Genomic DNA, 17,461 nt, shown 5'->3' with positions numbered 1-17,461 from the left:
TGGCCACTCCCGGGCTATCCCATGGGGAGAAGCCTAGGTGCTGCTGGGGACTGGATGTTTTCCAACCTCACAGAGGCAGGGCAGAAGGCACCTCCTTCATCCAGAGTCCCTCTCCCCGTCTCAGGGATGAAGAATATCTGAAATGTTTCCCCACACAATGAAGCCTAGAGTCAGTGGAAAAGGGCAAGGCTGCTCACAGGCAAACCTGTTGTTTTCACAGAGGAGAGGGATACAGGGCTGTGTGCCTGGGAAGTCGGCTGTGGACAGGGAACTCTGAGTGTTGCACTGAGGTAGTCCATCAACATATTCTTTATAGTTTATGCAGGGGTAAACTGTTCCAGCACGCTCCCTAGTCCACCTCAGACACTCTCCTAAAAAATTTTTGGGAGGTACAACATTGTATTACTTTCCTCTAAGTTTTAGAACAATGTATCACAAATGTGGAGACAACACAAACAACACAGATGTATTACCTTACAGTTCTGTGGTTCAGAAGTCCGGAATGGGTCTCGCTGGGTTAGAAGCAAGGCGTCATCAGGGCCGTGTTCATTTCTGGAGGTTCTAGGCAGCATCCATTCTCTTGCACTTCGTGGGTTCTAGAGGCCGTCCACATTCTGTGGCTCTTGGCTCCCCTTTCTCTGTGGTCAAAGCCAGCAACAGTGGGCTAAGTTATTTAAACAAGGCATCACTCTGACCCCTTCTGCCTCTCTCTTCCACATTTAAGGATACTTGTGATTACATTGGGCCCACCTGGGTACTTCAGGCTGCTCTCCCCATTGTAAGGTCAGCTGATTCGCAACCTTAATTATCTGCACATGTTCTTAGTTCTCTTTTGCCTGCAACCGCACACGTCCCCAGGTTCTGGTGGTGAGTATGTACAAATCTCTGGGGCATTATTCTGCCTACTACCAACATATATATGTAAAGTGCACAAGTCTTAAGTGTATAGCTTGAATTTTTACATATGTAAACAGTTACCCTTGAAAACACTATGCAGATCGAGATACAGAACTTTCCAGTTCCCAGAAGGCTCCCTCACAGCCCCTCCCAAGGTACCCTTGGTACTTCCCAAGGGTAACCATTTTTCTGATCTCTGTCTCCATGGATTAGTTTTGCTTACTCTTGAACTTCATGTAAATGAAATCATACAGCATGTGACCCTCTCTTGAAACAACCCCAACCATCTTTGGAGTGGTGGGACCATCGGAGAGTTTGCATCATTCTGAGGGCCAATCTGTCTCTTTGAGGCTCTATGTACACGAACTTGAGAGCCGTAATTATGGTGCTATTCAGAAAAAGTCTCTCTTCCACATGACTATCCTTCAAATAGCTGAAGACTGTTTTCCGAAAGTTTTTAATTTTTACAACATCAATAATGCATGCCCTTCAATAGACTCTAATATAGTGTGATCGTGCACGTGCCCACCCTGCACACTTCTCTCTGGGCCTGTGCTATTCACAGGCAGCTCTTGGTTCCAAACGCTGTTCTCCTGGATGTACTTGGCTCATGCAGAGCCAGGGGAATCATCCCTTCTGTTTTTCTAGATGCCTACAAAAATCTTTTTCATGTCCTTCCAAAGCTATTTTATGCATATGAAATATGCATATATATCCTTCCCACCCCACTTTCTAGACAATTGTGCTATACGTACTCTTGTATAGCTATACATGCTCTTGTTGTTATTGTAATATACATACCCTTCTGTCCATTTTGTTTTTTTTACTTAGCACTATATCTTGGGAATCTATCAGCTCATAAACAACTTCTTCATATTTTTAATGGTTGCTTATTATTCCATTGTATGGATCTATCATACTTTATTTGCCAAATGTCTTATTGAAGGACATTTAAATTGTTTCTACTATTTTGCTATCACAAGTCATATGTAAATATGTCATGTTTTAAATTTTGTGCATCTCTAATTTTGAAAATCAAAAGATTCTCTAAATAGACATGGAAAAGGCTCTTGATAAAGAACACCTATTGATGACAAGAATCCTTGGCAAACTAAAATCTCCTTACAACAAGCAAAAAAAAATTAAAATCCAGTAGAAAAGTGTGCAAAGAATAGAAATGGGCAATTCACAGAAGACGAAATCCTGGACCAGAAACATAAAAATGATCAGACTCATTGGTAATTAGAGAAATAAAACACTGAGAAAGAACTTTACACCCATCAGATAAGTGAGCCTCAGAAAGCTGAATCATGACAAGTTGAATCACGAAAGTCTCTGGGCTTTGAGGAGTCCGTCCTCACTAGTGAGTGTGACCATGTGTGCAGCACACAGGATGGGGTCAGCACCATAGTCACCAGTTCCAGGTGTCTGCCTGAAGTCAAGAACACGGAGCTGCGCAGTATTGTGGGAATGGGAGGACTCTGGGAGGGGCTGGGGAAGTGAGGATCTGGAAGGGGGAGACTGGCTAGCAGACAACTCCACCCTCCACTTCAGTGCGAAGCCTGCTGAGCTGGGCAGGTTGACCTTGTGGGAAGCCCCACTTTGGGCTGCCTCTGTGGGCCTGGTGGGGGGCTTGGGCTGCTGTTGGATAGAAGGCCTTTCCAGGATCCCATCCCAGTTTACCTTGCCACACTTTCTCCCAAACAACAAACTTTTACATGCTCTATGCTACTCCTATATATTTTGCTCCCAACTCCCCAAACACAGTCGCACCTTCATGTCATTTCATAGTGACAAGGATAATGGTGGATATTGAAGCAATGTGTCTTCATTGTCAGAAACCTCTAGTCTAAATAGTAATGGACTCTCATAGCAAGAGCCATGTCAACTTAGTACATTGGGTTTTTTCACTGTGAAGATAAAACACCACTTCTGCCATCAACGCAGAAATGTGAGATGGAATGCCTGGGTGCCTGAAGAGGAATTCCTAACGAACAGGAAGAGGGCATGGCAAGCCCAACCCGGGGGCGCTGCAGGAGGAGAAGACAGATGGGTATGCATAGAGGTCAAATGCATGTATCCTTGTTTCCCCCTGGAGGGCAAGATCAGTGTGTGAGAGAGCCCAAGAACTCTGTGGGTGTGGTGGAGGAGGGGGGCTGGTGGCTCACTGCCTGGGCCTTGCATGGGGAGGTCGCATGTGTGTGTGAGAGAGTGTCTATGTATGTGCGAGTGTGTGTGCACATATGCAAGCGTTTGCTGCTACACTGAGTAGGAGGAAGGAGTAGTGATGCAGTCGTGATGGAGGCAGGTGACTGGACAGAGGAGTTGAAGCTGAATGACTGTCCCCACCGGGTCAGAGAGGGGCATGACAGCCGTCTGAAGTCCATGAGTGCTCAGTGTGCAGTAAGCAGAGGCAGGTTCTGAGATGGACAGCACACCAACATAGGCTTTGGTCTGGACCCAGAGGCCCTGGCGTGAGAGGATTTCCCTGCTGGAGGCCAGAGGACCATGGATTTGCCAAAAGACAGAGGAGATTCATTGTACCTCAGCAGACACCAGTCCACACGAGCACTTAGTGGCAGAGACCAGCCAGCAAGCAAGGATTCAAGGCCCCCATTTTCCTCTGTGCCACAGGTCATCTATGGTGGGAGGAAATCTGAAACACTTTAAAACCTGGACTAGGCTGGGCGCGGTAGCTCACGCCTGTAATCCCAGCACTTTGGAAGGCCGAGGCGGGCGGATCAGGAGGTCAGGAGATCGAGACCACAGTGAAACCCCGTCGCTACTAAAAATACAAAAAATTAGCTGGGCACGGTGGCGGGCGCCTGTAGTCCCAGCTACTTGGGAGGCTGAGGCAGGAGAATGGCGTGAACCCGGGAGGCGGAGCTTGCAGTGAGCAGAGATCGCGCCACTGCACTCCAGCCTGGGCTACAGAGTGAGACTCGGTCTCAAAGAAACGAAAACAAAAACGAACAACAAACCTGGACTACACTGAGCTGCTGTTTATTACAACTTTTCCACACTTAACAGGCAAAAGGGCTTGTGAGAAGGATCAAAGAAACTACCTTTAAAAAAACGTGCACATCTGAGAAGTGTGGGGGAATGATCTACTTACCGCACTACACTTATGCTCATCACACAACCCGAAGTGCCCTTCTTCCTCCCGCTCCCTGTTAGAAGTAACTAGCGCTTCAAAGTCCAACCCAAATGCAGCCCCGCTGGTGATGCTTTCTCCAGTTCCTGTGGCCTAAATTCAGCAAAGCTGTCTCTTGTGTGAAATGTTCTCCAATGCCTTTTGTTGGACTTCACTGATCCTTCCTCTGGATCATATTATGAATACTTCTTTTTCACTTCTGTGATGTGTCCTGAAACACAGCCAGTTGCCCCTCTCCATGGATTTTAAGCTCCTGGAGGAAGGAACTGCGGCCTGTGCCTCTCCATATTGTGAATTGCGGTCCGCTCAGGGCTTGGTCTAGTGGACACAGACAGGACAGGTATGAACCACTCAAGTGTCAGTGCAGGCACGTGGACCCTAGGAAGCACTGACACATGGAAGGTCTTATTCAAATTCATCTCTGATATGGATCTATTTCTTTAAATATTGTGACACTTAAAATATCAAATTCAGAGAAATAGTGAAAAATCTTTATTATTTATTTATTTTTGCTTAAATTCATTTTACAAGTTTGACAAAATTTCATCCTAGGGCGAAGCCTTGTGAGAGAGCCTGAAGAATTTACTGACCACAGCATTTCCTTGGGCAAATCCTTGCTGTATTCTTGTTTCACTGTAATGTGGCAAGTTCTCCTTGACTGACAATCCAGAACTTTAGAAAAAGTTTGCAAAAAATTCTCCGTAATAACTGGGAGCATGCATCGCTGACAATAACCAACTTTTCTTCAAGTGTGGCTCACAGGTTTTTCTGCTGCTGGCTTCCACCTTTTATTCCATGGCACAGGTTGGAATGCTTTATTTCCGCCACTCTGCTGGAGCTGAGCAAAACCGCATTCATCCATGACAGCAGCTTTGGAGCCCAGGGCCGGGAGACAGTTCAGGACCCTTGTTAGGGCCTGTGGAGTCTAGAGACAGTGGGCAATATGCTGGCATGGCAGGCAGCCCATCTTTGGTGCCTGTGATCTCCTTAGGAAATCGGATTTGCAGAGTGTGGCCCTCAGTGACATAGACACCAGTGCTAAGAGGTTGGCAGAGTCATTCCTTCCTCCAATGCGTATTCAGCCCCCTTCAGACCATACTGTCTGCTCTGTGAGTGCTAAGGGAAGTATAATGAGGAGTCAGAGCCTCAGGCTCTTACTTATAGGCCATAATAATAATGACAATGTTAATATAACTATGTGTGTATATGTGTGTGTGTGTGTGTGTGTATATATATATTATTTTTTAGACTATATCTCTGTCATTCAGGCTGGAATACAGTGGCGCGATCTTGGCTCCCTGCAACCTCCACTTCCCGGGTTCAAGTGATTCTCCTACCTCAGCCTCCAAGTAGCTGAGATTACAGACATGCACCCCCACACCTGGCTAATTCTTTTATTTTTAGTAGAGATGGGATTTTGCCATGTTGGCCAGCCTGGTCTTGAACTCTTGGCTTCAGGTGCCCCACCTGCCTCAGCCTCCCAACGTGCTGGGATTACAGGCGTGAGCCACCACGGCCAGACAATGTAACTATTTATGGAGAACATCTTATATGCCAAACCTTTCCATGGGCTTTACATGGATGAGCACATTTAATCCTAATGATAGCCTGATTACCATATGAAGTTGGCATAATTATTATACCTATTTTAGAGATGAGGAAAATGAGGGAAAGAGAAATTATGTATGTACAAAGTCACACTACTAAGAAATGATGGTGACAAAATTCAGATACAGGCAGTGTGTCAGTGGGGATTTTTTTTTTTTTAATTTTTTGCAGCTGGCATAGTGGCTCACACCTGTAATCCCAGTGTTTGGGGAGCCTGAGGAGGGAGCATCCCTTAAGGCCAGAAGTTCCAGGTTATAGTGAGTTATGATCTTGCCACTGCACTCCGCCCGGGTGACAGAACAAGACCTTGTCTCTAAAAATAAACCAAAAAAAAAAAAAAGTTTTTTGAATCACAGTCCTTTGAAAGTCTGTTTCCCAAAAGAGTAATTAAAAATATCTGCCTCTCACACATACACCAGCGTGAGCACATACCCACATGCATGCACACACACACACCTGCATGCATGCACACACACCGCATGCATGCATGCATGCACACACACACACACGCATGCACACTTTTATATGCAGTTTCAGGGTGTTCGCAGAATCCCTGCACCGGTCCTCAGGGACTCCATGGACACAGGGCTCCCCCCCGCCTGCCTCACACAGACAGTCTCAACGCGGGGATGATGGTGGACAACAGAGCACAAACACAAGCAGACTGTCAGGAGCGGCTGTGGGTGGCATGAAGGACAGCCAGAGAGGGGATGCAGGGCCAGGCCAGGGATCCGAGGGACAGAGAGACGGCTCCACTCTGCTCGCGAGGCCGGCTTTGTCTTGCGGCCCATGCACAGGGCATGGCGGTTTCTCGGGCTTATCGTCCACTTCTTGGTATTGGTCATTCTTGGTATTGGCCCATGCTGTGGGCCACAGCAAACAGAGGCCCCTCAACCACTGGAGAGCTGGTTGGGGAAGCCTGGAGTAGGGAATTCAGGGGCCCGTTTCCTGAGTCCGGGTTGGTGAATGACCTGCCTGTGGGACCACAAAGCCATCAACACCACCCTTCCTCTTCTTCCTCCCACACCTCAGAGGAACTTTGTGCCATTTGACCTTAGATCTTGGTCTCTATTAATATGCCAACCTCCCTGCCCCACACTAGTGGGGGTGGGTGGGAGTGGGGGGTTCTGGTGTTTCCTTGAGTGCAGATTTTGGAGGCTGACAAAGCAGAAAGACAGTTGCTCTCCCTGAAAGTTGATGTAGGAAGCAGGTGAATGTTATACTAGGAGAAGAATGGGACACTGTGGGGACCCCACGACCTTACCCAGGGGCTCAGGAAAAGCCCCCTAGAAGAAACGTGGAGTTGAAGTTGAGACCCTAGTCAGTTTGCCTAGATTTGAGACTCAAGCCCCTCAGCCTCACCTTCTCAGACGAGCTTTTAAGCTACTGTTTCCAAATACCGGTTTCTCAAAATATTAATAGGTGTTATTTTTCTTTACTATTTTTTAAACTTTGAGCTATAATACACATTGAGAAAAGGACGTTAAACAAATGTACAGTGAAATACCTTAAAATAAACACCCCGGTGACCATCATTCAGATCAAGAAAAATAATATTTCTATTCCTCAGAAATCCATCACCTCTCCATATGCCCTTCCAGTCAGTTACCTTTTGGCCATCACTTCCTTGACTTTTTAGGCTTTCATCGCCAACATATGTAATCTTCAACCCCATAATTTAGCTTTGTATGTTTTGGAATTTTATATAAATGAAAGCATACAGTACATATTCATCCATAAGATGAAAATCTCTTATGTTATTACATGTAACTATGAAATTCCATTGTATGAATATACCACAATGTATCCTATACTAGAGACAGACATTTGGAAGATTTCCAGCTTTTAGCTATTACAAAGAATGCTTTGTGAATATTTTTGTGTATGTCTTCTCGTGCACATTCACATACATTTCTAGAAGTGGAGTCCCTGGGTCATGGGGTGTACATAGCTTCCATTTTGCTAGGTAATGCATTCTAAGGTAGTGGTACCAATTTGCACGCCTGTCCCCCACCATTGGCAGTGTTTGATATGTTGCCCCATATCCTTGCCAACACTTGGGGTAGTCACCCTTTCATTTGAGCCACCTTTGTTAGTATATGGTAAGAATACCTTATTGTGGTTTTAATGGAGCTACTAATGAGGTTGAACACCTTTTCAGATGTTTATCATTTTTGTTGTTGTGGTAGTAGTAATTATTTTCTTATTTTTTTTAGATTCTAGATTCAGCAGATACATGTGTGTGTTTGATAAATATATATGTAATGGTGGTCATTGGGCTTCTAGTGTACCCATCACCCAAATATGTTTGTTGTTAATTTTCTCTTTTGTGAAATGCCTATTCAAATATCTTGCTTGTTTTTGTACTAGGTTATTTGACTTGTTTTTAACGGAACTCTTAGGAGTTATTTATATATTCTGTATATTAGCTCTTTGTCAGTTATTTGTATTACATAGTATATTAGTCTATTCTCACACTGCTACAAAGAACTGCCTGAGACTGGGAAATTTATAAAGGAAAGAGGTTTAATTGACTCACAGCACAGCTGGGGAAGCCTCAGGAAACTTACAGTCAGGGCAGAAGGTGAAGGAGAAGCAAGGCACCTTCTTCACAAGGCAGCAGGAAGGAGAAGTGCTGAGCAAAGTGGGGAAGAGCCCCTTATAAAACCATCAGATCTTGAGAGACTCACTCACTATCATGAGAACAGTGTGGGGGAAACCACCCCCGTGATTCAATTACCTCCACCTGGTCTGACAAGTGGGGATGATGGGGATAATGAGGATTACAATTAAAGATGAGATTTAGGTGGGGACAGAGAGCCTAATCATGTCAAATAGTGAATATTCCAATACATGAACATGATATATTTCTTCATTTATTTAGATCTGCTTTAATTTCTCTCAATAATGTTTCATAGTTTTCTACATGGAGAACATCAGATAGTTTCACAGACTTATTTCTATGTGCTTATTTCTAGGTACTTTTGATGCTTTCACAAATGATAGATACTTTAAAAAAATCATTTTTTAAACTCTGCTGGTATAGAGAAATGTAATTGATTTTTATATACTGACTCTATATTTAACAATCTTGTTAAACTCTTTCATCAGTCTAATGGTTTATCTGCTGATTTTTAAAGTTTATATACTCAATCATACAACATGCAAATAATGTCATAACTTTCCAATTGTCATAACTTTTTTTTTCTTTTCCTATAGAACTGGCTAAAACCTTCAGGACAATGGTAGTGGCCTCAATGGCATTCTTGTCTCATTTACAATTTCAAAGGAAATCTTACAACATTTTACTATTAAAGATGGTATTTAATGTAGATTTTTTGGTAGCTCTCCTTCATCACATTGAGAAAATTCCCTTCTATTCATTTTTTAAAAAATCATAAATAGGTACTGATTTTAACAAGTGCTTTTTCTGCAATTATTGAGGTAAAGAATTTTTCTCTTGTAGTCTGTTAATGTGGAAATTTATATTGATTCTGTTTTATAGTTTTCTAGTTTTATGCAGAAACTCTCAATCTTAATGTTTAAAAATCTCTTTGTACATAGTAAACTTCGATATTTTAAAGTCTATCTTATTTCAGTATCCAAAGACCCCTATGGATCTGTTTATATTCTTTATTTTCCTGCTGGTTATTGTGTATGCCTTATTTTCTGATGTACCTGCTTATTTTTGCTTACGAATTTATTTATATAATAATATAAATAATAATTTACAATTTATATAATATAAATAATGATTTATAATTTATATTTATTACTGCCAGGTGCCTGGTGGCAGGTTGAGGGGACTACCACGCCAGAGAGCTTTAATCCGTGTTCAGTGACTGACATAATTTAAGCTGCAAACCCTACAAAGGTTTATTTACTCTGGTCCACCTTCATTTCTAGAATGCAGTCTTTGGGATGTACAATGTATGAAATACAAAGCTCCACTAAGTGAGCACTTGGACCCTAATCCTGTCCCACAGCCCCTTGAAGTCATCAAAAGCATCTCTCTGCCTCTCAATTCCCCTCCTGAGTCGGCAAACGCCTCAGGAGAAGTAGATCCAAATACTGGGCCATCCCTTTGGAACTCTGCTTCCCCCAGACCCCCAATCCTGGCCTGTTTTGTTAACTTTGATGCCTTCAAAAGTAAGTTTTTCTTGTGGCACATTGGTTCACGTCTATAATCCCAGCACTTTGGGAGGCTGAGGCGAGCGGATCACTTGAGGCCAGGAGTTTGAGACCAGCCTGGCCAACACAGTGAAATTCCATCTCTACTAAAACTATAAGAATTAGCTGGGGGCGGTGGTGCACACCTGTAATCCCAGCTACTTGGGAGGCTGAGGCATGAGAATCACTTGAACCCAGGAGGTGGAGGTTGCAGTGAGCCGAGATCATGCCCCTGCATTCCAGCCTGGGTGACAGAGCGAGATTAGTCTTTAAAAAAAAAAAAAAAAGAAAAGAAAACAAAGTAAGTTTTTATATTTTTGTCCAATTTTTAAATTTTCAATAGAAATGTTAGTGTGAATTACTTAGCTTGCTATTACTGGAACTCCTTGATTGATTTTCTAGTGTTAAAACCAGTTTTGCATTCCTGGAGTGAACCTGATTTGGACATGTTTTATTACCTTTTTCAATGTTTTGCTGGATGTGATAAATCCCTAACGTGTGCTTTCCACGACCATGCAAAGAAAAATTAAGGCGGAAAGTTAGGAACCAAAAAGAGCCCTTGGCTAGCATGTATTTCCCTAATGGTGCCTTGAATTTGTCACCTAACTGGCTACACTGCCTGAAATCTCACCAGAGAAGAGAAATCCCAAAGAGAAGACTCTTTGCGTTACCAGATCCCTCATTATTATTATTTTTTAATTATTTATTTACAGACAGGGTCTCACTCCGTTGCCCATGCTGGAGTGCAGTGGCACATGCTCACAGTTTACTGAAGCCTGGACCTCCGTGGCTCAAGCAATTCTCCCACCTCCGTCTCCTGAGTAGCTGGGACTACAGGTGCATGCATGCTACCATGCCCAACTAATTTTTGTATTTTCTGTAGAGATGGGGTTTTGCTGTGTTATTGAGGCTGCTCTTGAACTCCTAGGTTCAGATGATCCACCCACCTTGGCTTCCCAAAGTGCTGGGATTACAGGTGTGAGCCACTGCACCCAGCCCAGCCCCTCTCTTAAAGCAGAAAACCCTACAGCAGTGTTAAGGGGCCAAACCTCGTTAGTTTAAGGAGACTACTTTCCTTTTAAATAGGACTGGTTAGGACTCAGCCCCACTCAAAACATAAAATTGTTCATGGAAGAAGGAGAAAGACCAGTAATCTGCAAGAATTTCTCCCAAACCTAGGTTAGGAAGGGCCACAAAGTGGAGATCTGGAGAGCCAGGCAGTGGGGCAGGTCAAAGGCAGTGCTCAGACCAAGGAGGGCAGAGCCTTTGGTCTCTGCTCAAACTTGAGGTGCGAGTTTCCCTGAATGTGGCTTTGCGACCTCCTGAATAGACAGATTGTTTTCCTCCAACAACCCGGGGCGCCTGAAACCTTGACCTGCACTCCGCGTGGGCAATACCTCCAGAGCACTGATGCCTCCCTTGCGGTTTTTACCAAATTTCTCCTTAAAAGCGCACTGGAGCTCTGAAGAGCAAGCCAGGCCCTGAGAACAGACACAGTAACTAATGCCAGGCCAGCTGACATTTTATCTGGAAAATGCCTGAGCCAAAAGTAGCTCCTGGTCAAACACTGTGCGCATTATCTGAAAACCAGGCCACTGGAACATGAATCCAAGAGGGCCATTGCTATATTGTTTCTTCCCTGCGGCTCTTGGGACTGCTGTATCCAGCAGGTCACCTGGCACTTTAGAGAAAGCAGGGGAGACTACTGTACATCTTCCACAGGAGGCTGTGCTACCCCGGAATTTAAAGTGCCACTCCGGGCCATTTGAACACCTCAGACTAATGAAGGGTCCCCAAGATGAGGGAATGAACGGTGTTGGAAACCTCTAGCAGGGAGTGGGATCCAGGTACTAGGAGACAGCTCTGTCCAGGCTGCCCACACACCCTCCCTCGGGTTGCAAGTCCCTCAGGGGAGAAAAACAGGCAATTGGTAAGCCCTGAGGAGGGGCTTCCTCCCACAGGGGCCATCCCATTTCTGGCACCCTCAAAGCACTTCCGGAGCCTGGAATAAAAAGAGAATGCAGATGGGTATGGTGGTTCACGCCTATAATCCCAGCACTTTGGGAGGCCGAGGCGGGCAGATCACCTGTGGTCAGGAGTTCGAGACCAGCCTGGCCAACATGGTGAAACCCTGGCCTCTACTCAAAATACAAAAAATTAGCCAGGTGTGGTGGTGGGCGCCTGTAATTCCAGCCACTCAGGAGGCTGAGGCAGGTGAATTGCTTGAACCTGGGACGCAGAGGTTGCAGTGAGCCGAGATTGTGCCACTGCACTCCAGCCTGGGCAATAGAGCGAGACTCTGTCTCAAAAAAAAAAAAAAGAGAATACGGATGACTGTCAGAGCAAAGATTTCTCATGGGCCCTGATCTTAGCTATCATCTGAGGAACATAGAAAAATAGAACGTTCAACTTATACCCTGATTTATCTGAGAGGGAAAAATTAAAGCACTGCACTTACTTTCTTTCACGTTTAAGAAACAGAAAATAGTCACCCAACCTCACCAGTAATGAATAAAATACTTCCATTCTGTCAGGCTCAGCCAAAACAGGAAACCTTGAACGGTGGGATTTCAAGTGTTTGCAGGCCTATGTGGAGCTGTGGGGGAGTCAGTGAGGCCATCCCCTGCCCTGGACTACTTCCAAGAGGACCTCTACCCTGCATTTGGGCTAGAACTGAGGATTGGGCTTTCTAGTTCCTACATACGCCATGTGAGAATCTCTGATCCTCCTTCCCTGCCCATGGCCAAAGTCTCAGCCCCTTCCAACTCTGCTCATGCCTCAGGACTCAGACTCACCGAGTCCCCCTAAGGTTCTCCCCGCCCAGACCACAGTGGATCAGAACGTCCTGGTCCCGTGTTCCCTGGTCAGGGCTCAAGAGGATCCATGTACAGCTAGGCTGGCCTCTGGACAATGCCCACTCCCCCTGAGGCCCAGCCCAGCTGCACCTGACTTCAAGCGTAATGGCATTCATTAATATGACTGACAGATGCAGGCTGTTGGTTTTTCCCTTTCTAAGTTTAAAAAAATACTAAAATCCAAAAAACATTTTACTAAAGCAAAACATACACACAGATAAGTGCACCCATTATAAGTGTATCACTCACTACATTCTCCTAAGGTGAACTTATCCACGTAACCACCACCCAGCTCAAGGAAAAGGACAGGACCCCACAGACAAACTCAGTTTTGGAAATCTTGCCGTAGGCCAGATGAAGTTCAGTGCTAGTTTCTGTGCTGGGTTTTCTCATACTTCTAATCTGACATGGCCTGACAAGGTTTCATTGTCCTTTGCTGTGATGTGACATTGCACAGAGAAGATCTTGTCTCACCCTGGGTTGAAGGCCTCTAGAAGGCTGGACCCCAGCTATATGTCAGGGTCTGCGTAGGTAGATCCTGAATGACTGAATGAATCCAGACCAGGGCATGCAGGTGCCCAGCCCAGAGTTGGAGGCTCTTAGGCCTCATTCTCTTTTTCAGTCGTCACAGGAGGCCCAATGACCAGTGTCTCCGGTCAGGCACTAGAGCAACATTATTACATCTACCCTACAGAGACAGCCCTGGGATGTAAAAAGTAATGATCAGCTCATCGATTCATCCAATAAGCATGGATTACACATCCAGCCTGACCAGGGATGGCACGTAAGGCAGGCACAGTTGCTGACCTCGTGGAGAGAGCTCAGACACCCAACACGTCAGGAACTAGCAAGAAATCCTCATAGAATTCTAAACCTCTGCCCTAGCCTGCTCCAGTCCTGGCTCCCCGGGGGAAGCCAACGGGGGCTGTTCCCAGCCCAGAGGTAGAGAGGAAGGTGCCTTAACCAGCTGTCTCTGCTCCTCTGCAGGCCCTGCCATCCCAGTGGGCGTGGACGTGCAGGTGGAGAGCCTGGACAGCATCTCCGAGGTGGACATGGTATGCAGCGGCCTCCAGTGAGACAGCGTGAGAGTCTGTAGTGTGATGGGCCTCGGTGGTGCCGGCTGTGCCCGTGTGGGCAGAGCGGGAGCTGGAGGTGATAAAATGGGCACTTGGAAGTCAGCCCTGGAGCGGTAAAATCTAGAGCGGGCATTCTCAAGCTGCGTGGGCAAAAATAACCTGAGGAGTTGGTTAAATGTGGGTTCCTGGGCCCCATTTCACACTTCCTGATTCAGAATCTCTGGGAGTGAGACTTTGCATTTTCAACACGCTGCAAATAATGCACGTGACCAGGCGAACCACACCTGGAGGGGTACTGGAGGTGGACAGTTTCAAGCTGAAATTTTGCAGCTTTCTGATGTTCAGTTCCTGCTGCAGGTGCAGTTCCCCAACTCACTCTGCGGCAGTGCCCCCCACTCCACGTCTACCCCCATTCTACCACCACAGGCCTGGGTGTCCTGCAGGGCTCCCAGTGGAGGGGTGCACCCCCCGCCCCAGGGCCCCAGCCTCCTCTCTTCCTTCTTCTGTCTGCCTCTCTTTCAGTTTGCAAACTTCTCTTTCTTCTGCCTCAGGAATCTTGAGCATGCTCCAGCTCTGGCCCTCCCCACAGCTATCTCCTTCTTATCCTTCAGGCCTTAGCTAAAATGAGACTTCATCAAAGAGGCTTTCCTGACTTCCTGATCTAAAGAATTTCTGTTTCTTCTTCATAGCCTACATCATCATTTATAATTGTGCTATATATTTATTTGGGGGTTTTGCTTGCATATTGGTTGTCTTCCGTGCTTGACTATAAGCTCCATGAATGCAGGGACTCGTGTTTTTCTTTACCCCAATATCTCCAAGTCTAGTCCAGTGTGGCCCCCCGGGGGCCCTGAAAATGTGTGGAATAAATAAAAGTCGGGGAGGCTCCACTTTCCAGCACTGCATCCCACTTGCAATGCTGTCATCTGCCCTTGAAGAGTGGGAACTCCCCTGGCTCCTAATCGACCCAGCCCGGCAGAGCTGATATGATTGATACTGAGGTTGTGCACCCCCCATAGCTCCAGCACCTGGTAAAATATGGGGCCCAGGTGTGAAAGGTGCAGGTATGACAGTTTCCAAGATGCTAGATTGTACATTGCCAGCCTCTTTGGATATCCAACAGCTGAGCCCAGTTCCAGAACCAGCTGTGTCTAGGACAGCCTGGCTGCCCTAGACTGAATCAACCCAGATGTCTGTGCTGAGTGCAAAGACTTTTGTCCTGTGTGGCTCAGGATCTCAGGGAGAGGTATCTAGAATGACCTGCCTCTCACAGAGCAACCACAAACCCGTGGGAAGGCAGGTGGACTCCAGCAGTAGGTAGGTAATATCCAAGGTAGCCATACACAGCTGGTGTTTGTGAATCTGCACTTCCCCCGGGCGATGGCCCTCAGAGCCTGCTCTTCAGCTCTGTGACCTAGAAGGGAAATAACCAGAAGGGGTATTTGGCTGGTTTCTTCCTACTCATGTATTGGCTGCTCTCCTTGTGCGTGGAAGGGGAGTTCCTGGCGGCTACTGATGCGCTGGGAGCCAGGATCAGTCTAGGGACAGACTCTCATGCATGCACTATCCCAGTGCTCGCTCATTCTTTCCTCTCTTCCCGGGGCTCCCTCTGGGCCCACCACAACCATGCACTCTTTCCAGCCTTTCTCCACCCAGAAGAGGATCTTCTGGGCAGTTATTTTTCCATTTGCACCTGTGTCAGCTCTGGCTATGGGGAGGACCAAACTCTTAAGGAATCAATCATGCAGGCAAGGAGACATTTTTGAACAGGATAAGATTTCAGGCAGAAATTATAGTAGGTATGCAGCTGCCCAGCCCCTCATCCATTTATCTCCCCGATCTTTCAACCAGCAAATATTTATTAAGCGTCTACTACGTGCTTTCCCAGGCACTAAATTCTACAGTGAATGGGGATGCAATGGTGGGCAAGACACAATTTTTCCTTCAAGAATCTTACAAGCCTAATGGCAAGAATCCTCCTAAGAGGGACTTCGACTATCCAGGTTTCTGGAAGTGGCCACTAAGCTGAAATGGAATGGTTAGCCAGTGGGTAAGGAACCATGTGTGGAGAGGTCTAAGTGAGAGAGAGCAGAACTTTGGAGAAATCCTTCCCCACTGGCTGCCAGGCCAGGCTGCGAGCACAGCCACAGTTTTCATTTGCAAAGCCTGAGGGGCTGGGTGCTCAGTCTCCTGGGCTCCAAGTGCATGATGCATAAAAATGGGCCATTCTCTTTCCAGCTGCACAGTGCCAGCATACCACAGGGCTGCAGAACTGTCACCTCTGAACCTGGAGGCTGAGCCTGAGATGTCCATCACAGTAGTGGATGATGGGTTGATTGTAAGGAAGAAAACTTTCTAAACCATTTGTGTCTGGTCTCACCCCGGCTCCCACAGGACTTCACGATGACCCTGTACCTGCGGCATTACTGGAAGGATGAGAGGCTAGCTTTCTCCAGCGCCAGCAACAAGAGCATGACCTTCGATGGCCGGCTGGTGAAGAAGATCTGGGTCCCTGATGTCTTCTTTGTTCACTCCAAAAGGTCGTTCACTCATGACACCACCACTGACAACATCATGCTGAGGGTGTTCCCGGATGGACACGTGCTGTACAGCATGAGGTAGCTGTCCGGGAGCCACTGTTCCTTTGTCCAATGCCATTCCAGTATGTGTGGTCAGGCCCTTTGGCCCTGAAGACTGTCACTGTGGTTGGGTCTGTGGGTTCCTGGATGGGAGGAGCCTTCTGATGCTTAGATGTCAGAACTATCTAAACATGACATGGCCACCCCAGCAGGGGATGACTTCCCCATCACTGGGGGTCTTAAGCTTGGGTGAGAAGACTACTTTGGCCTGAATGAGACAATGACCTTCCACATGCTGTACCTTCTGTTCCCTGAGAGCATGTCATTCTAGTTGATTGGTAATAAAGATTTTTTTAAAAATAGCCTTTAAAAAAAAAAAAAAAGATTAAAAAAAAGCGTCCCCCCATCCCCCCTCAAAAAATAGCTACTGTGTATTGAGGGCTATTGCAGACTGGCTTCTGGAGTACGGGGAGTCATGTAAGCAGTCATGTTACACATCTTTTTAAAAAAATGCTTTTTTCCTACTTGTCACTGATGAAGCTTGTTGTCCCACATCCCCCTGGTCTGCTTGTACAGTTCACCAGAATGCAATGCGGATACTAGACACTTCTGGCCTTGGGTGGAAGTTGAGTAGGGGGCCTCCCAGGTGTCTCCTGAGGAGGTGGCCCTGCTGGCTGAGGGCAAAGCCCAGAGAGAGGCACGGGAGAGAGCCATTAGCAGCCAGCACCGCCAGTGGCTGGGGAAGGGGCGCACCAGCCCAGTAACAGGGATCTGGCAGAGCACTAATCCTCTACTACAGACGACAAAACTCTAGAAGTTAAGGTTCTATAACTCAGATAACTATGTTTCCAAGCTTCTGCAGCAGATGTGAGGAGGCAGCTGCTCGGTGGTGTACTGTGCCTTCTTGCTCTGGGCATATGTAGGAGCCAATAATTCACTGCACAAGCCAATATGTGACTCTGGGTTGTCTAGGATTACGGTCACTGCCATGTGCAACATGGACTTCAGCCACTTTCCCCTGGACTCCCAGACCTGTTCTTTGGAGCTGGAGAGCTGTAAGTATCAGCATTCCTAATTCCTTTGCCTTCTTTCCTCTCTGATCTTGGTGCCATTTTAGTAATC

General features: G+C 46.3%; 1 protein-coding gene across 1 annotated transcript in view; it reads left to right on the top strand.

Moving 5' to 3' along the window:
• GABRR2 (gamma-aminobutyric acid type A receptor rho2 subunit) overlaps positions 1–17,461 on the top strand; it is a 59,403-nt gene that overhangs the window by 29,796 nt on the left and 12,146 nt on the right. Inside the window, exons 3-5 of the mRNA XM_009205651.3 lie at positions 13,672–13,739; positions 16,155–16,378; positions 17,312–17,394. Coding sequence (XP_009203915.3) covers positions 13,672–13,739; positions 16,155–16,378; positions 17,312–17,394 — 375 coding nt within the window. The remainder of the gene's footprint in view (positions 1–13,671; positions 13,740–16,154; positions 16,379–17,311; positions 17,395–17,461) is intronic.

This window comes from Papio anubis, chromosome 6 (assembly GCF_008728515.1).
Source record: "Papio anubis isolate 15944 chromosome 6, Panubis1.0, whole genome shotgun sequence".
NCBI classification, from domain to species: domain Eukaryota; kingdom Metazoa; phylum Chordata; class Mammalia; order Primates; family Cercopithecidae; genus Papio; species Papio anubis.
This window is presented reverse-complemented; position numbering and strand designations above follow the sequence as displayed.